The 22,848-nt window shown below is 45.6% G+C and overlaps 1 protein-coding gene across 1 annotated transcript; it reads left to right on the top strand.

Moving 5' to 3' along the window:
* Positions 1 to 218: 218 nt before the first annotated feature.
* RBP7 (retinol binding protein 7) lies at positions 219 to 20,497 on the top strand. Its single transcript, XM_075538276.1, has 4 exons — positions 219 to 291; positions 17,567 to 17,745; positions 18,784 to 18,882; positions 20,447 to 20,497. Exons 1-4 carry the CDS (start codon positions 219 to 221, stop codon positions 20,495 to 20,497), a joined length of 402 nt encoding a protein of 133 aa, XP_075394391.1.
* The last annotated feature ends 2,351 nt before the right edge of the window (positions 20,498 to 22,848 follow it).

Below are 22,848 nucleotides of genomic sequence, written 5' to 3' on the forward strand. Positions count from 1 at the left end.
GGAGCAGGAAGCTTTGCGGAGACAGAGAGAGAGCGGGAGTCGCCCCGGGGGAGGGGGGGGCCGGCCCGGGAGCTGGGCGTGGAGCAAGAGGAGAGAGTTGCTGGAAGGAGCAGCTGCGCCCAGCATTACGCGGACAGGGCACCTTCGCGGGTCGCTGTCCCCGCCCAGGCGCATATAAGGCAGCGCCAGCTGTCGCCCGCCCGCCCGCCAAACCCACCATGCCCGCCGACTTCAGCGGCACCTGGAACCTGCTCCGCAGTGACAACTTCGAGGGCTACATGCTGGCCCTAGGTAGGCGGGCTGCGAGGGATTCTGGGCTCTCTTCGCCCACCGGAGGGTCCCCTCGGGGTCTTTCCATCGGTCTGTCTGCTCCTGCATCCCCTCTGACGGAGGCGGGGGTGCGGCGGGCGGGACGGCTTTGTCAGGGCTGGGTGAGGTCCTGCGGCTCTGGCTTCTTTCAGTCCAGGGGGGCTCTTCAGAAATGCCCATTCCGCAGCCCCTCTTCCCGCCCCCAGCCCCACTCAGAGTCGCGGGGCGCGGGGGGTGGGGAGCTCTGGGTGTGGGACAGAGCAGGCCCTCGGGCCCTGGGGGGAGGCTGGGGCAGCGGGCGACCCGTCCTTTAAAATCGTTAGAAGTGCGGATCTGCCCAGGGCTTGGGTGAGGATAGGACCCCCAGGAGACCGGTCTGACCATGTCAAGCCCTGCTTGCCAGACCCAAACCACCTCTCTGCCACCCTGTGAGTTCCACTAACCACGAGCCTGGAGGCCAAAGAGACTGCCCTCGGGGCGTGTGCGAGGCTGTGACTCTTTAGGGAGCAGAATTCAGTCTGCAGCACCTCCCCCTTCAGGAAGGGGGCTCTCAGCATCCTCTGGGTCCACTCTGCCCTGTGAGACTGTGGTCGGCAACCTTCATGTCGAAATGCCCAGGACAGCGGTGGTGAAGGGACCCTGGGCCCTGGAGAATGCCTTGCCTGGGCCGGCCTCCTTTCCCCTCTGCAAATGCAAGGGGGCGGCCCAGGGTTCTTTCTAAGCAATCCTAGCCCTTTCTCACAAGCTCTTCAGCTAACCTGATTCAGACTGGCACTGGGGTCCATCCCATTTCCCATACGTGGAACTCAAAACTCCACTGCCATCAAGTCAATGCTGACTCGCAGGGACCCGGTAGCACAGGGTAGGGCTGCCCCTGTGAGTGGAAAGCCCCATCTTCCTCCCAGAGGGTCTGGGGGTTTCAGACAACTGACCTTTTGGATGACAGCTCAATTGTGTAACTACTAATTCCATTTATTCGAAGGAATTAATTCTTATTTTCCCAAGGGCAGGTGTGCCGAGAGGTTACTTTTCTCCCCAGCCCTAAGTCAATGCTGGCTGGTGGTCTTCCCTGTCCCAGAGGGCTGTCGTGCTTTCTTCCCTTTGGGCTGAAAATATACCTAACAGCGCCCACTGCCATTTCTGCTGGGTTTTTAATAAATCATTTTATTGGGGCTCATACAACTCTTATCACTATCCACACATGCATCAATTGAGTAATGCACCCTTATACAGTCGTTGCCCTCATCATTCTCAAAATTCGCCTTCTACTTGGGTTCCTGGAATCAGCTCATTTTCCTTTTTTCCCTCCCCCTCTCTCCCTGCTCCCCCCTCCCTCATGAACCCTTAATAATTTATAAATTATTATTTTATCTTATCTTATACTGCCAGGCGTCTCCCCTCACCCACTTTCCTGTTGCCCATCCCCCAGAGAGGAGGTTACATGTAGAACCCTGAGATAGGTTCCCCCTTTCTACACCCCTTTCCCTCCCGGTGTCGCCACTCTCACCACTGGTCCTGAGGGGTTCATCCGTCCTAGATTCCCTGTGTTTCCAGATCCCCATTTCTGCTGTTTTCCAGAGGCTTTTTGATGGCTGCTTTTTTGCCAGAAGCAGATCACCAGGTCTTGCTTCCAAGCCACCACTGAGTGGACACACGCCTTCAAACACTCGCTGAGCAGCAGAGCGCATGCACTAACTGCCTGCACCACCAGGGAGTCATCCCGAAGGCAGCTTAGATATCAGATGTTGGCTTTGAATGCAGCCTAGTCGTATTTACTTTGTAGTAATTCCCATAAGTTTTTAAGCAAACCTCTTAGAGAAGAGCTAGTTAGCCCGAAGTGGAGTCAGAGTCAGACTTTTCCCAGTGAGAATACATCTTATGCGAATGCTACCAGTTGGATGGCGGGTCTAGTGTGGAAAGAGCAGGCTTCTGGCTGCTAGAATGTGTATTTTTCAAGGGTATGTGAGTAGAACCCTTCATCTCTCTTCCACACTCCCCTCTTTGTTTGTATGTTCTGCTGTGGCCCCTTTACTTGTGAAACCGGTGAGAACTGGATAGGACTGCCTGGTTTCCAGGTCTCACAGACTGTCCACCTCTGACAGGTGGAGCCTTTCCATTTTGCTCCCTCTCATTTTGGTGGAAACTGCAGAGTGTTTTCTTTCTCTGACAAGTTCCATCTTTTGAAGGTTTTACTGTCACTTATTTTATACCCTTTGTGGGAGCACACTGGGACGGCAAACCATAGCCTAATTCGATGGTCTCGGTGTGTACAATTCCCTGGCACTGGCTACTTTCTTCCAGCTGAGCAATCATCCCCGCCTTTCTGTTCTGAGCAGTGCCTCCTCCAGGAACATAATAAACTCACCGCTCCTCCGGGTCCGTCTAATCTCACACGTTGGTATCAAGGGGATCCCGGATAAAGACTGCACCTCTCCCAGAGGATACTGCTCAAGCCAGACAAGCTGGACAGGCAGATAGGCTCAACTAGGGCTTGGTTTGAAGACTTTGGGAATCTTTTTGGTTTAAAGATTGCCTCTTGGCTATAATTTCAGGCTTTCAACCAGCCGACGTGGCTCCAGAAAGTAGGGTGTTCATGGGAATTTAAAGTTCTGTGTTTCCTCCTTTTTGGAACAAGATCTAGAGCAGCAGTTCTCGACCTGTGGGTCGCGACCCCTTTGGAGGTCAAACAACCCTTTCCCAGGGGTCACCCGATTCATAACAGTAGCAAAAGGACAGTGATAAAGCAGCAAGGAAAATAATTTTATGGTGGGGCGGGGTCGCCACCACATGAGGAAGCTGTGTTAAAGGGTCGCAGCACTAGAAAGAATGAGAACCACTGACCTAGAGGGTCTTTGATCAAAATATTGTCACGAGAGCCAGGTACTACCCAGGTCTCCTGGTCTCCTGGCAAAGGAGGCGGTTGTTGATGAGGCAATTGGCCAAGGATCAGTTCCCTCCTCTTAGTTCTGATTCTTTTGTTCTCTGTTACACCAAGCAAAGAGAGACCAGTTGTTGTGCCTTGGGTTGATATTTCGTGAGTTCAGTAAACGCTTCTCAATTGTTGCCATGCATTAGCTACTGTCTATTAGATCTTACATATGATCAGAGGACCGTATATGTTACTTATATTTATATTCCAACTCACTTCATAAAGGATTAAACCACAGACTATTAAATCAACACCTTGCCTTGCAATTGCCATTTGTACTTTTTAGCTCAAGCTCCAGAGAGACGCTGCATCCAGACAGCAGCTTGACTCGTACCTGCCGTCTGTTTCACAAACGAAATAAAGGTGTGCTCAGAGTTTCTGGAATAGAGACACTGTTAAAACCAAGCACTGAACTGGAAATCTGAATAGTTAGCTAGCTGATTGTTGGTAATAGAATCAAAATCATCCCGAGTACCTCCAGCTTCCTCATTTGTCAAAGGAGGTGGTTGGACCAGATCCAATATTCTAAGACTGCCCAGTGATAAACCAAGAGGTCTTCCAGTAGCTGAAATAAGCCTTAAAACCTATTGCTAGTCCCAGCAAACTGAGAAGAAGATCATTTGACCCAGGCTGCTATTTGTGCAGCAAACAGCTTTTCGGTGTCATGAACAGACTCCAGGGTCAATGCACGCTCCCCAAGCTAAAGGACGGAGCTTGGGACCCATAGCATCAGTAGCAAGCAAGCGCATCTTAGAAATGTAGACTTCCCTTACCCCTTCTCCCTGATGGAATCAGAAACTGCGTTCTAACCAGAGAGTTTAGATGCAAACTAAAGTTTGCCTGCAAATTAAGAACACCTTAACAGAAATATCCAGACCATGCCTAAGGACTCCTGTGTGCACTAGTGACAAATGAATGCACTGTGTAAGGCACTATACAAAGGTGGAACTGTTGAGTAAGCATTGGCCTGCTAACTTCAAGGTAGGTGGATCAAGCCCACCAGCTGATGCTCTGGAGAAAGTTGAGGCTCTCTGAACCCCTACGTAGGGTTGCTATGAGCAGGAATGGATGCGATGACAGTGGAGATAGTTCAATAAAGCTAGACTAAATATGTTTTTAAAAGACCTTTTTAAAGGAGACATCTGAGAGCTAACAAAGTTTTGAAGAATTATCAGACTGTGGTCTGCGAGCGACTAAGAATCCAGAGAGGTAAGTTCAGCACTTCGGATGGTTATATTTTCATGGTGCTTGTGCAGCCCAGTTGCACTTTGGGTAGCTTCCTGAGATCAAAGGAGAAAAGGTTGGGAATGTTGAGTCTACTAAAGGTAAACTCACTGCCATCATGTCGATGGCGACTCATAGTGACCCTATAGGAGAGGACCGAACTGCCCTTATGAGTTCCCAAGACTGGAACTCTTTAAAGGTGGTTTTGAACTGCTGACCTTGCAGGTTGCAGGCCAGTTCATTCCACTATGCCACCAGAGCGCCTCTCTTTTAAAGGTTAAACGCCTCCAGGTGTCCTACTTCCACCTGAGACTCTTGAAATGCTGTGTAGTGTGGTTCAAGCCCACCCAACAGCTCATTGGAGAAAGACTTGGTGATGTACTCCTATAAAGACTGCAGCCTAGGAAACTCATGGGGCAGCTCTACTCTATCATGTAGACCAGTGCTGCTCAACCTTCCTCATGCCGTGACCCTTTCACACAGTTCCTCATGTGGTGGTGACCCCCCCAACCATAACATTATTTTCATTGCTATTTCATCACTGTCATTTTGCCACTGTTATGAATCGGGCGACCCCCAAAGGGGTTGTGACGCACAAGTTGAGTGAGGGGGAATCAAACTGACAGCTACAACATTTAGAAGCTTGGTGGAGTTTGTTTAACAGCTGATTGGATGCAGCTGAAGAAAGAATTGTTAAACTGGAATATAAATGAGAAGCAGCTTACAAAAGCTTGTAAATTACAGACAGAGATAGCCAAAACCTAAAATGTTTCATTAGTGCCCCCAGAAGAGGGACATGAGGACTTGCTGATATTTGAAGAAGCGCCGAGGGCCATCAAGTTGATTCTCACTCATATATGTACCCGGGGGGCTTCAACAAGTGTGGTGGGAAATTCCCATGATCTATTCATTCCATTTTTGGGAAAGAAACCACCCCTTCATGTGTGTGTGGATAATGTTTTCTTTTGTTTCGCTGAAAGGTTGCACAGTAATTTAGGGTCCCATTCAACAACTTCTACACAAATTGCTCGGGTAACATTATTGCATTCGTCACAGTGCATTCACATTATTTTGTTCTGGGGGTCCCATTTCCATTAATCCAGTTTCCCTTCCCCCTGAATTTTCACCGTTTCAAAGTGGTTGTTGACCATTGCAACCTTCTCTCTGTAAAGAAATGCTAGTTAAGGATCTCCCTCAATGGATGACATCTACGTATTCCACAAGCTTCGCCTATTTTAAGCCGGATGCATGAAAATAAATGCGTAAACAGAGGGCAGTGACAGTTCCTAAAAGATTCCTAAACAGATTCCTAACAAATTCCTAAAAGATTCCTAAACAAACAGATTCCTAAAAGCACTCAGCAAAAAAGGCAACCTTTAAAGGAGCAGCGTTTTAACCTTGGTCGGATAACACCTGCCCAAGGACTTAGGGCATAACGCCCTGTACTCCTTACCCCCTGGGGGAGCAGCTTGCATGCTGGTGCTGCTTCTCTAGTTGTACCCCTTACCCCCTGGGGGAGCAGCTTGCATGCTGGTGCTGCTTCTCTAGTTGTACCCCTTACCCCCTGGGGGAGCAGCTTGCATGCTGGTGCTGCTTCTCTAGTTGTACCCCTTACCCCCTGGGGGAGCAGCTTGCATGCTGGTGCTGCTTCTCTAGTTGTACCCCTTACCCCCTGGGGGAGCAGCTTGCATGCTGGTGCTGCTTCTCTAGTTGTACCCCTTACCCCCTGGGGGAGCAGCTTGCATGCTGGTGCTGCTTCTCTAGTTGTAGTGAGAAGAAATCTCCCAGGTTGTTAGGTGCTTTCCCTTGGCCCTGGTGCAAGATGACCTTCTGTGTAAACAAGGAAACATCAGGCAGCTGCTGCTATCTTGATGTGCACTGCTATGTAAGAGTCCGTAGTTGTGGCACGTGTCTGTCCATCTCCTCAAGGGTTTCTGTCACCTTTGCCGATCCTCTACTGAACCAAACACGATGTCTTTTTAAAGGAATTTAAGAATAGAAATTGTCAGAAACACTGATTCAAGCTAGTGGTGAACTTCTGCAGGAAGGCGACTAAGTTTTAGCAGCCGTCCCAGAAGTCTCACACTGCTGCTTGTTAAAGTTTGGGGAATATTCAGCGAAGATATGGAAGAATTCTTTCTATACTGAAGGCTGTTTTTCTTTGTCAAGTTTATTGAGCCTTTTAAATTATATACTAAATGGGGTATACGTAACGTATCATACAATTTAATCGTTCAATTTTATTAAGAAGATTTGTACAACCATTCTGACAATCAACCAGGGAATATATTCTTCTTTTACTCATTGTCATTCGCTCCCCATTGTCCCCCCCATTCCCCCACTGCCATGCACCTAGGTGCTTATCAACCTGGTTACTGTCTCAATAGATCTACCTCTCCTGGGCTTCATGTATTAGATATCATGTGAAATATAAACAGGAAGCAAACAAACGAACAAACCCCTGAAAAACAATGACTACACAAAACATAGAAAAACTTCATTCAAAAGGAAAGCATAAAATAGTAAAAACAGATACGATCGCTGAAAATAAAATGGGGGCATAAGCAAATATGGTAAAGAAATCTGATGGTGCCCCGGCTATCAAATGATATAGCATCTGGGGTCTTAAAGGTTTGAAGATAAACAAGCGGTCATCTAGCTGAGAAGCAACAAAGCCCATTATGGAGGAAGCACACCAGCCTGTGTGATCATGAGGTGTCGAAGGGATCAGGAATCAGGCATCAAAGAACAAAAACTCATATCATTGTGAAGGAGGGAGAGTGCACAGAGTGGAAACTGAAAGCCCATCATCTGCAGGCAACTGGACATCTCCTTACAGAAGGGTTGCGGGGAAGAGACAAGCCAGTCAGGGTGCAGTGTAGCAACAATGAAACATACAACTTTCTTCTAGTTCTTAAATGCTTCATCCCCCCAAATTTCATGATCCCAATTCTACCTTACATATCCAGCTAGACCAGAGCATGTACACAGGTACAGATAGGAACTGGAAACATAGGGAATCCTTGACAGATAAACCCCTCAGGACCAATAATGAGAGTAGTGATGCCAGGAGGGGAAGGGAAAGGTGGGGAGAGAAAAAGGGAGCCAATTGCAATGATCTAAATATAACCCCTTCCTACAGAGATGGACAACAGAAAAGTGGGTGAAGAGAGACATCAATCAAAGTAAGACATGAAAAAAAAAGATAAATTATCAAGGATTCATGAGGGAGGAAGGGTGGGGGGTGGGAATGAGCTGATACAAAGTAGAGATAAAATGTTTTGAAAAGGATGATGGCAAGATGTACAAATGTGCTTGACACATGGATGTATAAGGGTTGTGATAAGAGCTTTAGGAGCCCCCAATAAAATGCTTTTTTAAGTAGTAAAGAAACTTTAAAATGAATCAAAAGAGAGACCAAAGGATAAGATACTGCATTGTGTCCTAGCTACACCTACCATAATTGAGTTTACAGCATTCTCTGTCTGAAAGGAAAGTTGTTCACATCCCTAGACTATGGTCAGAGGGGATTCTCCAGAGACTTAATTCTTGTGAAGACCCTGTAGATGAATTGGGGGCGCCCATTGTTATCCTGAGCCTGCTGCAAACTGGGTATTCACAAATTAAGCCCTGATACTATTCCCTCTTTCAGATTGGGGTTTTGTTATTTACAATCCTTGGATCACACAAGCTAGTGTGCTTTTGCCATGTAGACTTGGTTGATACCTCATTTAGATAGCTGTGTATTTTTAATATTTCTTTTTTTTCTTTCTTCTATTTTTTGGGGGGCTCTTACAGTCTCATCACAATCCATACATCCATCCATTGTGTCAGTCACATTTGTACATTTGTTGCCCTCATTATTTTCAAAACATTTTCTTTCTACTTAAGCCCTGGTATCAGCTCCTCATTTTTCTTTCCCTTCCCCCCTTCCCTCCCTCCCTCATGAACACTTGATAATTTATAAATTACTATTTTTTTCATGTCTTACACTAGCTGCTGTCTCCCTTCACTCACCTTTCTGTTGTCCATCCCCCTGGGAAGTGGTTATATGTGAATCATCTGTGATCAGTTTCCCATACTCCACCCCCCCGCCCTCCCCTTATCCTCCTAGTATTGCTACTCTCATTATTGGTCCTGAGGGGTTTATCTGTCTTTGATTGCCTGTGTATCCAGCCCTTATCTATACCAGTGCATATGTTCCCATCTAGCCGGATCTGTAAGGTAGAATTGGAGTCATGATAGTGAGGGGAAAGGGAGGAGGAAGCATTAAAGAACTAGAGGAAAGTTCTGTGTGTCTTTGGTGCTATACTGCACCCTGACTGGCTCATTTCTTCCTTGTGACCCTTCTGAAAGGGATGTCCAATTGACTCTGCCTTCACTCTCATTTGCATCGATTTAATTTTTTTGTTTTGTTTTGGGTTTTTGATGCCTGATACCTGATCCCATCGACACTTCATGATCACACAGGCTGGCATGCTTCTTCCATGTAGGCTTTGTTGCTTCTCAGAGAGATGGCCACTTGTCTATCTTCAAGCCTTTTAGACACCAGATGCTATATCTTTTGATAGCTGGGTATTATCAGCTTTCTTCACCACATTTGCTTATGCAACCATTTTTTTTTCAGTAGTTGTATCAGGGAAGGTGAGCATCGCAGAGTGCCAGGTTAGTAGCAAAATGCTCTTGCATTGAAAGAGTACTTAAGTGGAGGCCAAATGTCCATCTGTTTGCCTTAATTCTTTAACAAATAAATACATGTACATGGATCTATTCCCTTATAGATTTACATATGTACATTCCCCTATCATTATATATAAATATATTTAATATGTACATGCCTGTATTTAGACCTCTATAAATGCCCTTTGCCTCCTAGCTCTTTCCTCTATTTCCTTTGACTGTCCTCCTGTCCCACCATCATGTTTGACCTTCACCCGGGTTTAGGTCATTCCTCTTGGCTACATTGCCCTTGATTAATGTAGTCCCCCTCCCCCCAGCATCCTATGTCCTCCTCTCCATCGATTTCAGATCACTTGTTCTTCCCTTGTCCCTCGATTTGGTGGAAACACCTCCGCCCCTTTCCTTTCCCCCACCTCCGCCTCTCCTGTGTCCTCCTGGAACTCTCAGTCCCATTGTTTTCCCCTCGGATTGTTTATCCCACCTATCTTATCTAGATAGACGTGCAGAGACAATAATAAGCACAAAAACAAAGCAAAACATAATAACAAAAGAAAACAACAACAAAGAAGAGCCTATCAATAGTTCCAGGTCTGTCTGTTGACCTTTATGAGTAGTTTTCCGGTTGAATCTGATGGGGTATCACACCTGGCCCCAAAGTCTATTTTTGGTATTCCTCCAGGACATTGTTGCTTTGCTCCCCCTGCTGCTCCGCTGCATGCCATTAGTGTTTTGAGCTGTTTCTTTTAAAGCTCCGTTTCAATTTAGTTGCTTAAATTGTTTAGTGAGCTGTTAGTATTGTCCCCTCAGCAGCAGGAGTCATGAAATCAAGCAATGTGTTGCAATGGGCAAATATGATGCAAAATTCTTAAAAAAGCAAAGATGTTCCTTTAAAGTTTTAGAAATCAAAGATGTTCCTTTGTTAAAGCACTAAAGAACTGACTTTTACCTGACCCAAGCCATGGTATTTTCAATCACCTTATATGCAAGTAACAGTTGAATAATTTTTAAAACAAGAAGACTGGGGCCAGCCCCATTACCAACTAAGTGGACAGCACCACCCTCCCCCCAAGAAGAATTCGCTTCAGAGGACAGCACTGACGCTACAGCTCAAGAAGAGGGGAAGAGGGCCTGGTCTGGTCAGAGCACACAGGAGCCAACGAGGGGGCACAGGGGAGAAAAAAGAAAAGAGTGATGCACATCCTGGCTCACCAAGCCCTGAGGACAATGTTCCTGCTCAGAACAGCAATGCACAGAGATGACCACAGGACTGGCCCCACCATGGGACACAGCATTCCTCATTGACCCATAGCACCATTGGGGACAACACTAGAGACACACAGTGGGAATTGTGCCCGCCATGAGCTCACCACGTCGAAGCCAGCCCCTGGGGGCATGCAGCAGGAGCAGCAGGTGAAGCAGAGCAATGAAGCCCCCAGGGATAGAGGCAGTGCCAGGGCATGGCACCCCATCAGTCTTGACTGGAAAGCACCCATGAAGGAAAACAAACAGACCCTGAACTATTCATACATTTATGTGTGTATGTGTGTGTGTTGTTGTTGTTGTAGCTACTGTTTTACTTTCTGCTGGTGCTTTGTGGTACTCAATCTTGTGATACTACATAGCATGTCTACCTGGAAGGGATAGGCAGAATAAACAAGCCAGAAGAGAGAACAACGGGATGACAGTTCCAGGGGACATGGAGGTAGGGAAGGCGGGGGAAAGGAAGAGGGTGTTAACAAGCCCAGGGACAAGGGATAACAAGTGATCCAAAATCAGTGTCAAGGAGGGTGTGGAAGGTCTGGCAGGGCTGGATCAAGGCCAATGTAACCGAGAAGAATTCCTAAAACCCCAATGAAGGCTGAACATGATAGTGGGACAAGAGGAAAGTACAAAGAAACAGAGGAAAGAACTAGGAGGCAAATGGTAGTTATAGAGATTTAAATATAGACATATAAAGATGTAAATATATTTATATATGACAAGGGGGAAATAGATATATGTACATATATTTATAGGTTTAGTATTAAGGAAACAGATGGACAGTGGGCCCCTGCTCAAGTACTCCTTCAACACAAGAACACTTTGTTCTAACAATTCGGCAGTCTGAGATGCTCACCTGCCTGGCACGATCACTACTGACAATGGGTGCACAAGCAAATGTGGTGAAGAAAGCTGATGGTGCCCGGCTATTAAAAGATATACATCTGGGGTCTTAAAGTCTTGAAGGTAAACAAGTGGCCATCTAGCTCAGAAGCAACAACGCCCACATTGAAGAAGAACACCAGCCTGTGTGATCACAAGGTGTTCACAGGAATTGGTATCAGAAGTTCAAAAAAAGCAATCAAATTGACGTGAAGGACAATAAGATATTTATAAGATAATTGGACAGTCCTTCACAGAAGGGCTACACAGAAGGGATGATAAATCCAGGGAGTGGTTTAGCACTGATGAAACACATAACTGTCCTCTAGTTCTTTAATCGTTTCCCCCTTACTACTATGGTCCTTGTTTTACCTCATTCATCTTGTTAGACCTGCGTATGTTCATTTGTATAATTAAGAGCATTTGATACATGAAAGCCATGATAGATAACCCTTCAGAAACAGTAACAAGAGTAATGATTCCCAGAGGGTATGGGGAACAAGGGGGAGGAAGGCAGGGAAAGGGGAACTGATAGCAATGATGAGGGGAACAAATAACAGAATTGCAGATGAACGGATACATTGGATGATATAAATTACAGTCAATAATAATACTATATAATACGAGGTGGTACCCCTGGAAAACAGAATTTTTTTTCAAAGCTAAGTATTTAAATTTTTACAAACAATCTATCACCTTCAAAATGTTCACTTAATACATTTGTCAAAATTGAGATTCCATTCTTGGAAACATTTTTCAAATCATCTGGTTTGATGTCTGGCAGTACCTCCCTCAGGTTTTTTTTCCCACCTCTTCTATGTCCTCAAAGTGATGTCCTTTCATGTCTCTCATCATTTGTGGAAACAAAAAGAAGCAGGTAAGGTGAGTAAGGTGCATGGGACAAGAGAGACATGCTGGGGGGGTTTTCTGCCAAAAACTGGTGCACATGCATGGCTGCATGAGCAAGTGCATTGTCATGGTGGCAAAAAGTTCCCCATCTGTCAGGAATCAAGCCTTTTTGTCACACATTGTTATGCAATATTTTCAGAACCTCTAAATAGAAAGCTTGATTAACAGTCTGACCTGTCCCCCTCACATCACTTCTGGTTTTGGGGGGTACCCTTTGTATAATAATAAGGGTTCCTGGGGGGTAAGGTGGGGAATGAAGGGGATAAAGGGGAGCTGATATCAAAGAGTTCAAGAAGAAAAATAGGTTTTGAAACTGATGGTGGTAGCAATTGTAAAATTGTGCTTGATCTAACTGAATTATGGATTGTTATAATATCTGTAAGAGCTCCCAATAAAATGATTAATAATTTTTTTAAAAAGAGACCAGAGAAGACTTGATGCATTCAAATTATGGTGTTAGCAAAGAATATTGAAAGTAGTGGGTGGCCAAAAGATCAAACAAACCTTTCTTGGAAGAAGTACAGTCGGTTCCTTAGAAGAGGAGATGGTGAGATTTCATCTCACACACCTTGGGCATATTATCAGGGAACAGCATGCTCGGTGACGTGGAGGATCTGCGAAAAGGAAGGAGACTCGCAACAAGAAGGATGGACACAGTGGCTGCAACAATGGCCTCAAACACAGCAACAGTTGTGAGGATGATGCGGGACCGGGCCGTGTTTTGTTGTGTGGTTTATTGAGTCCCAATGATCGCACCTACAACAGCAGCCTAGCACAGCTGTCGTGTGGCGACCCACCATGAACCAAGTGTGCTTTTTAAGCGTAGAGGTTTATAGTGCAGTTGACTATATCATTCAGATGACTCTTGTAATAAGAACCAGACCTTATCTTTGTACATTGGATAGAAGGAACATACAATCAGGAAAACTGTCCCTTTGGGAAAAAACAGAATGAGATATTTGTCCCAGGTGAATATTGGCCCGAACAAAGCTCTTAGTAAATTAGTCAATGCCAGGCATTCAGAGGCTTTTTAAAATCAGGAGCTGGGCGGGATTCACAGCACACACCATGAATAATCAAAGTGCTTTTAGGACCAAGAAGATTGTTCCTTACTTTCTTTTCATTACAACTGACTATTTCTTTATTGTCATACAACTCCCTGTACAACAGAACAAAGCCCTGCCTGGTCCTGCGCCCTCCTCATGCCAATGGTGGAAACTACTGGGTCAGTCCTTCTTGAGCGTCTTCCTCTTTTCCGTCGACTTTTACTTTATCGAGAGTGATGGCCTTTTCCAGGGCCTGCTCTCCCCAGCAATACGTTCAAGTATGTGAGATGAATTCTCTCCATCTTTGCTTCTAAGGAGCAGTCTTGCTGCACTTCCTGCAAGATAGACTTGTCTTGGACTTAAAAATAAAAGCAAGATGTGGAGGCTTTCTTGTTTGCCCTAAAAACTCATCAGCTTCTCCCTGCAGTTGGCAGCAGCGAGGGAGAGGGTGAGATCAGAATCAGGTTGGGGAGCTGCAGGATCCTTTTCTGAATCCTCTTTTCAAGTCTAAAGGGTATAATTTTCCCTCTTTAAAAGGTTGGGGAGGGCACATCACGAGATGTGCTGCCGGATGGTCTCTGATTACTCGTTGGATCCTGATCACCCCTGATCACAGCCATTCACTCCGCTTCCATGTTTTAAAAGAGGCCGTGGCCTTTTCTCAAGACCATAGGGTTTAAAAATTGTAGTATTTTAGTCCATATTCTTTAATACTATTTGTTTCCTGAGATGTTCATGATAAAGCACTAGAAAATAAACTATATTATCTCTATTTCAGATAATCAGTAATCGGTTAACATTCAGGATTGTAGCTTAATTTATAAGACAAACTTTAATATTTTCAGGATTACATAAATCACCAATCTAGTGCTCTAAAGCTGAATTCCGTGTTAAGCATGTTAGCGTAATCGATCTAACGCTTCAACAGAGGATTTTCAGAAAATCTTGTGAATTGACCTAATCTCCCAGATGCTAGTCTGGAAAACTCTCCTTGTGTGGATTTAAGAATAGGAAGTATACTTGACCCTAAATTCAAGCCAGTTTTAAAACTCCAAAGCTCACCTGTTGTTTGAGTTAATATTGCAATTTGAACAGCAATACCTCTTTTTTCTTGTCAATCATTTTAATTTGTTGGCTGGATGGATAAAGATGTTTAAGAGTTCCAGTTGCTTCCTGGGGTGTCAGAGTTACTTTTTAAGGATTGGGGTTCCCTTTGACTGTCTCACTGAGATTGCAAATGTGCGCAGGGTATTTTGTACCTGTGGCTTCTTGTTGACCCTGGATATGACTTCAATAATAAATGCCAGTTCCTGAAGAAAGAAAAGCAATACTTCTAGAAAGGCAGCATTTGAGTGTTTTCTCCTCATTTTGATTATTGGCCTCTACAACTCCCATAATCTCCTTTTAAAAAATTCAGCTGCCCAGAATCCCGTGCTCATGAGAGCTACTCAGGTTGTCAGATCGCCCTAACATCTTAAGATATTGTCACTAGCTTGCGCTGATGAATATGTAATACCTATAATTTACATTAGGCAAATCATTTGCAAAAGACCTCTTTAAGGTCCTAAAGAGCAAGGATATCGCCTTGAAGGCAGAAGTGCACCGGACCCAACCTGTGGTCTTTTCAGTCACCTCAGATGCCTGCAAAAGTTGGACGATGACCAAGGAAAGCCAGGGGGCCTGGAGCCTTTGGATGATGGGGTTAAGGAGGAGTATTAAATAAACCCTGGTCTGCCAAAAGAATGCATGTTAGTATTGGACAGAGTACAGCTTTAGAAGTGAGGATGATGAGACTTTGTCTCGTGTACTTTGGACATGTTATCAGGCGAGACCAGTCCCTGGAGACTGATAGAGGGTCAATTGAAAAAGAGCAAGACCCTCAAGGTGACGAACAACCATGGCCTTCAACAGCAGTGATGGGGGAGTGGCCCAGTACTCCCTGCTCGTGTGCACGAGGTCCCTGTGCGTCTGGCATGCTGGATGGCACCTAACAACAAGAAGAATTAAAGGGGCCCATTGTCTGCTTTTATCCAAAGAATACACTTTCTCCGTACATATGTGACAGGCACATCCTAAGCTTGTATGGTTTCTTGGCTAGTTTCTGCTAGCCCTTCTACCATGTGACCATCTTCCTCTGTCTCTCCTGAAACATGTCTCCACAATCAGTAGATGGCTATGCACAAGTTCTTTTAATAAATCATGTGTCTTAGTCTTGTTCAGGTGTTTTAAAAATAAGGTCCAATCAAGACAGGGCAGCCAGTAGTTTGTCACTTCTGGCCTTGAGGTTAGCAGCCCCCTGCATAGCCCACTCCCCTCCCCCACCCCCCAGGCCTCCTTTCAGGGAAGGGTTAGAAATGGAGTCACCCCTTTCAGAGATGTAGAGCTCCGGATAAAGGATACATCCATTTCAGTTTTTTAAAAAATTAACAGTAGTTTCAGTTAATTTATTTTATTCCTTGGTGTCGTGGGGTTGATAATGTCACATTTGGATATCTGTGTTTCATGACGCTTCCTATGATTTTATAGCAATCCTTCTTTATTTCCTCCTGTGTGTAGGTGTATGTGCAAGGTGAATCTCAAGACATTTGCCATTTCAACCTGTCACACGAGCAGTTCAGTAACTACTAGCCATTTTGAAAAGATTCCATCACGCTTCACGGGGACACAGGGTCCCCTAAGCGACAACTGGCCTCTCCTCGCCCCTCCCAGTTACTTTGTTTGGGTTGGCAAACTGTCCAGGTGCTACCTTATTGAAGTGGAAATACACCGTGCAAATGCAGGCAGAGCTGGGCTGGGCTGCTGAGCCTGGCTCCTTGGCCCCTGGTCCTCTTGCCAGCCTCAGGGGTGGTTCCCGGAGGTGATTGTCAATGCCCTGCTCTAACCATTCCCCAAGGCACAGTTAAAGAGCACTGGGTTTGTGATGGCTGAAGTGCTCAACTACTGAAACCACTGGAGCCCTCAGAGCGGCTGACACTTCTGCTTCAGCCTTGGAAACCCTGTAGGGCAGTTCTACTCTGTTGCTAAGCGTCAGAATCAACTGCCCCGCAGTGGGTGTGCTTTGAGGTTAAGGTGCAGCCTGCCTCCTGACCCTTTCCTGAAAGCTCCCCAGACTTCTCAAACAGCCTCTGGATGACGGGTTGCTTGGATGCCTCTCCAGTAGATCTGATTTCAGGAGCACATCACACTGAAGTTGTCAATGAAACACTAGTGATTAAATATCAAGATCTGTGAGGACAGCCATCCAATGGTTGAGCTTTTGCATCTCAAGTGAATGTTACAGTTTTATTTGTTTTTTAAACAGACTTTTTTTTTTTTAGCCATTTTAGCTTTATGGAGAAAGTACCAAAAACCCAAACCCACTGCCATTGAGTTGATTTTGACTCATAGCAATTCTATGTAGGATTTTGAAAGCTGTAAAACTTTAGAGCCTCATCTTTCTCCCTCAGAGTGGCTGGTGGGCTTGAACTACCAACCTTGCAGTTAACTGTCTAATGCTGACCCGCCAGCACCGTCAGGGTTCCAAACGGAGAAAGTGGAGCGTGCTCTAGAGCCCCTCTCCTTCCCTACACAGGGCTTCTTCCTGTGACCAGCAGCTTGCCTTTCTATGGGGCCTCTATTATTATGAGTGAAAGTCCATATTGAAGTTAGCATTCACTCCGTTTTGTACAGCCCCATGGGTTTTGACAAGTGCATAATATCATGTGTCCTCATGACACTGTCAGAATAGCGTCACTGCCCTGCAAATGCCCTGGGCTCCTCCTGGTCCACCCTCCTCTCTCCTCTCCCCCTGAGCCTTTGGCAACTGTGCAGTCTTTTTCTTTCTTTTTTTTTTTTTGGGGGGGGTGTATTCTTTTTTTTTAATCATTTTATTGGGAGCTCTTACAGATATCATAGCGTTCCACAGTTCAATCACATCAAGCAGAATTGTACAATTGCTACCACAATCGGTCTCAAAATGTTTTCTTTTATCTCGAACTCCTCATGCAGTCTTTCTCAAAATGCACACAGGAAGCTATACTGATATAAAGTTCACCTTATACGATTTGATAGCTTAATACAAAAAAGAATTGTGCAATCATCACTACACTAAAGTTTAGAACATTTTCTGCTTTCTTGTATTTCTTCTTCCTATTAGCTCATTCCCCCTGGCCCCACCGCACCCAACCACCGAGCCTCCCCTGCCATTCAGCTAAAGGACCATTAATCCAGTCATTGTCTCCATAGATCCATGAATCTTTTCTCATGGTCTCTGGAGTTTTGCCTTTTCCAGGCTGTCACATTGCTGGAATCACATGGTGTTGCTTATGTTTTAACAATTATTTTCAAGGAATTGATTTTGCCACTCGTAAGATCGCCATGTTGCTGAAGCCACAGAAAGTGATTGAACAAAACGGGGACTCATTTACCATCCACACAAACAGCAGCCTAAAGAACTACATGATTACCTTCAAAGTTGGAGAAGAATTTGATGAGGATACCAAAGGGCTGGATAACAGAAAATGCAAGGTAAACATGTTTTTTAAAACTAATTCTTATTGTGTTTTCTGTAAAGGTCTTACACAGCAGTTTAGGTTTCCATTCAGTAATTTCTACACAAATTGTCCAGTGCTGCTGGTTCCATTCTTCACCATGCATGATGAGTCTCTTTTCCATTCTGGTTGCTCCATTTTATTTAATCTAGTTTCCCTGACATTCTTCTCATCTTGTCTTAAAGCAATTGTTGATAATTTAGTCTCTCTCTCCAGTAAGTTTTTTTTTAAGCAACACGGTTCTTATAGGTGATATTTATTTTTTAAATGATTGTGAATTGAGTTGGGGGTTTGGTATTCAGACCATCAACTCTGCATTCAACAGTACAAACCTACATCTCAACACCACTCCCCCTGTTGTGCACCCCCAGCCTCTGATGTCTCCCGTCCATCTTCCCTTTCCCAAAAGCCAACGCCTATCAACCCTTCTTCTTATTCCCACCTTTGTCCAATCCCTCCCTGGGGAAGTTCCAAAGTCTATGCAAGCCTTTGTCTTGGTTCTTATCCTGACAGAAGGTGATCACATACAATATTGCCCTTCTGTGGTTGACTGACTTCACTCAGCTTAAAGATCTCTAGGTCCATCCAAGTCATGAGGTGCTTGGTGGTTTCAGCAGTTTGCAGTGATGCATACATACCCTGTGTACATGTACCAATAGTCGTTATTATTATTATTATTTTAGTAGCCATTATTCTTTAGCTGATTTATTATTTAGGTACAAAGAGACCTTGGATTGGTTTGGGTTCAGGGTCAGAAGAGGACCTCAAAGCAATAGTCTTGGGGAGTCCTCTACTTTCAGCCAGCCCAGAAAATCTGCTGTGATTTGGGTTTTGTTTTTAGGAAGTTGAGGGTTTAGTCTGTATTTCTCTCCAACTATATCAGGATCCATCTAGTGTTGCCTTGATCCGAATGGTCAGGAGTGGCCATCAGGCATGAGGAAAACCTAGGGTCTTACATCTGGGTATTGCTTCGTAATACTCCTGCCAGAACGCACCAACATTTCTTCCCATACAGAGCTTGGTGACCTGGGACAATGACAGACTCACCTGTGTCCAGAAGGGGGAAAAGAACAGAGGCTGGACCCATTGGCTGGAAGGGGATCTACTCCACCTGGTATTGGCCATATTTTGTTCTTAATTTTTGATGAAACAATATGAGGAAGGCATTAAACCAGGACTGATCACCCTGCTCTCCTAACTCAGCTTTGTCTATTTTGCATCTTACCTTTCCCTATCAGTATGGCCTCCCTTTTCATTGACTAGAAAAAGATGTTCCAGGTGTCTAAAGCATTTCCCTCCGGGATTCTCTAGGCATTTGTTGGCCGTCTAGAGTAGAACAGAAACCTGATGGCAAGATGTTCCATTGGGTTGCTGAGCTGTTGTTTTGATAAAACATTCCCTTACTTTAAGTGTCCAGCAATATTATCTCAGGGGGTTTTCGGCTACTGCTTGCTTTTTGTAGCCATTGTTTGACTCCCTTGGGATGAATTCCCAGATGGAATCCCGAGAAAAAACCCGGCCATTGCCTTTGCTACTTTATTGTGTTCCTCTCTTCTAGAAGGTTGTATCGATTTACTAGGCCACCAGCACAGAAGTACATGAATTTTCATGAACGTATAAGTGACAGGGAGAGGGAGGGAGGGAACAAAGAGAATCTGATACCAAGAGCTCTAATAGAAAGTAGAACGTGTTTAGAAAATGGTGATGGCAACATCTGTACCAATATGCCTGATACAATGGATGTATAGACTGTTATAAGAGTTATAAGAGCCCCCAATAAAATAAAATAAAATAAAAAAGCATATGTGACAGTTAAACCTCATCGATACTCTCTCAATGTAATGTTGAAATGTAATTTAGAAGGTATAAAGTTGTATTTGGGGGTGTAGCCCTGGCTTTTAAAATGAGAATTCCTTCCTGCCACAGATAACAATGGAAAACAGATTGCTGCTGGGTCCCTTCTGGCTGAGGCTGAGCCCACGTGTGTCAGCGTTGACCTGTCCTCCATAGGGTTTTCAATGGCTGGCTTTTCCAAAGTAGATCGCCGGGCCTTTCTTCTGAGGCACTCAGGCTTCCAGTTAACAGGCCAGCATATCTATCAGTTACACCAACTAGTTCGAATTGGTTGGGTGGTTCTTTTGTGCTGTTTCTCTGCACAATCCTCTAAGCGCCTGATCTCTGTTAATATCAACATCATTCGAAAGGGAACCCCCCTTTTTTAAAGAAAAATAAGAAGAAGAAAAAAAAGGAGGCGGTTCCATGATTCCCCAGGGCTGCAGAGCAGAGATTTAAACCCAGGTTTGGGAAGACGATGTGCTTCCAGCCCTGTGCCTGTTAGCCTCCCTGGTCTGGGAGCTTTAGGTCAGATCTGGGAAAGCAAACCTGGAGAGCATTTAGATTGGAGTGATGTGCTGATTCTATTTGGACAAATCTCATACGCTCTGACAGCAAGACCAAGGTAAGTCCTCGGCCATCACCAAAAAAATGCCACCTGAAACTACACTATGCTTGGGGTCCGCCTCACTAACTGTAAGGGGCAGTGTCCACATTGAGCACGGGCTTCTCTGGCACAGCCAGCGCTTGGTCCAGCTGGGGCGTGGCCGTTGGAAGACCTCTGCCCTCCAGGTGACACGTACATGACACTTCATCTCCTTTCTTCTTCTCCTCCTTTTCACCAGGAAATGTTCTGTGAAGGTCAAGTTTGCAAACAGACGTTCCAGAGAGCCTGATGGGTCCCCAGTAAGAGAATCTACTTGTGGCTGCAGTTTACTGTGGAAGAAACAGATGTCCACCTGTCCAGACTTGGGGAGGCGACCTGGCAGTCGAGGAGATTTAATATGCCTTATACCAGACACCCTGTGGATTGTGGGGAAGTGGCTTGGCGCTAATAAAACTGTCTAAACAACAACTCTAGCACTTTCCCTTCTCCATCGACTGTACCCCAGAATCTCAAGAAATGCAGGAAGCCTTGCATGTCTCTCGGGACGTGCCAGTGAATGAGTTGCAATGCCTGCCTTCAAGGCCCAGGGAGGACGATGGGCCAGACCCACCTCTGGGTCAGTGGTGATTAGGACTGACAGCCACGAAATCACACTCAGTGGCACAGTCCATTCCCACTTACAGCGACACTACAGGATGGGGTGGAACTGCCCCTGGGGGGTTTCCAAGACTGTAACTCTATGAGAGTAGAAAATCTTGTCTTTCTCCCACGGAGCAGCTGGTGGGCTCAAACTGCTGACTCTGTGTTTACCAGCCCAATTACTAATCCACTCCACCACCAGGCCTCCTCATAACAGCACACAGGAAGGGTAGCTGTGACTTTGGGGGGTGGGCAAGTGCTGGCACTGGTGAAGCCCAGGGCAGTGGAGGTGACCTTTAGTTTAAGCCCTGAAGCTTAGGGAGGTGTTGGCCACATGCAGGAGCAGCTGGGGAGCCTTCCAGGTGAAGGGCTAGGGGTGAATGTGCATTTGAAATGGAAAAGACCACTAGCTGGGATACAGGCAGTGGGGTGTAGAGATCAAAGGAGTGACAGGCAGGGACTCTTTCATGAAGGACCTCGAATACTAGGTTAGAGAGGTCAAACTTTGTCCCCCCAGGAATGGACTGTGGTGGATATTACACGGGGGCGGGGGGGGGGGGATCTGCACAAGATTTGCTCATGGAAAGGAACTCTGGTTGTCTGGGGAAGAAAGAATTGCAGTCAGGGGTTGCAGTTTAGAAAACCCTGGCAGAAATCTAAGCCTGGGGGTAAAGCACTTACAGGGTTGCATGGGCTGGATAGAAATGGTCAATTATTGAGGAAGCTAGCTAGCATCATGGTCCATGGCGATGGATGTGTTCTGGGGGTAATAAAAAGGGGAGGAGGTGAAGCTGGTGGCAAGCACATCAGAGGTTGAAGCCATGCTCACCAGATGGCAGGTCACAAGAATGGGTGTCTCTTGTACAGTCCTGGCTCCTACCAGCTGACCCTGCAGGCTCTGGTTCAGCTTGCTCTCCGACGACTTGACAGAAAGGGGGAAGAAGAAACCAGAAAGATTGATGTGCCTCCCAGAGTTGTGCAAATCATGCTGCTGTGAGCTGCTGTCGCCTCACCCCTGGCTCGTGGCCACCCCATGTCTCTCCCCTATGGTGGGCTACCCTGTTTCCCCGAAAGTAAGACATCCCCCCAAATAAGACCTACTTACAGTTTTGCCTCTCGCTGAAATATAAGGCCTTCCCCCCAAAATAAGAACTCCCCAAAAATAAGGACCCCAAAGCTACTGTAACTCTGGAATCTGGACCATAGAGGCGGGCGCCGCTGCACAGCTCACTGTTGGCTGCAGCGCAGCCAGAACAGACAGGAAATGCAAGGTCTCTTTTTAAAACAATAAACAGTAAATGTGTACCGTATTCTTCTTCATGGAAAAAATAAGACATCCCCTGAAAATAAGACCTAGCGCAAAATTAATATGACACTGTCTTATTTTCGGAGAGACAGGGTAGAGATGAGACTGATGTGATTCAGAGGATCTTTGTTGGCTGTCAGGTCTTCCTTCCTAGCCTCTCTTTATCTTGACAGCTCTTCTGAAGCCCGCTCAACATCTTAACAGCACATGCCTGCATGGGGGGCATTGGCTGATAGTTGAACATGGGACTCCCCAGTGGAGGGCAAGATTTTACAACCGAACCAAGCCCTTTGGGAAAACTATCGTTCCGGATGATCAGCAAATCCTTCAGAGAGGAAAAGTTTTACTAATGGAAGAACCGCAATTTATAGATGCAGGAGCAGAACTGGGTTTGGAAGGTCCATTTTGAACCTTTCACGAAACAACGGATTTCTGCACCAGGCGCTGTTTTCTCCATCAATCCCACCGCGTCTCCCACTCAGATGCCAAGATTTTCCTATGGAAAATTTCCGTTTTAAGGGCCCAGGAGATCAAGGTTGGAGGGGGGTGGGGCAAGGAGAAGGCCGAGGGTGGCGCTGGCTTCTTTTCCTTTCGTCTCTGCAGATGTCTGCTTCTGCAGGCATCACACACACACACACACACACACACACACACACACACAGCTACCGTGTGATCAAATAAACAACAATGTGGCT

The sequence above is a fragment of the Tenrec ecaudatus genome, chromosome 1 (assembly GCF_050624435.1).
Source record: "Tenrec ecaudatus isolate mTenEca1 chromosome 1, mTenEca1.hap1, whole genome shotgun sequence".
In the NCBI taxonomy this organism is placed as follows: domain Eukaryota; kingdom Metazoa; phylum Chordata; class Mammalia; order Afrosoricida; family Tenrecidae; genus Tenrec; species Tenrec ecaudatus.

Excerpts from the sequence above, each read along its gene's own strand:
- RBP7 (XM_075538276.1), top strand. The coding sequence starts at position 219 with ATGCCCGCCGACTTCAGCGGCACCTGGAACCTGCTCCGCAGTGACAAC. Across the intron at positions 292-17,566 it reads GGGCTACATGCTGGCCCTAG|GAATTGATTTTGCCACTCGT; the intron begins GTAGGCGGGCTG and ends ATTATTTTCAAG. Across the intron at positions 18,883-20,446 it reads AAGGGGATCTACTCCACCTG|GAAATGTTCTGTGAAGGTCA; the intron begins GTATTGGCCATA and ends CCTTTTCACCAG.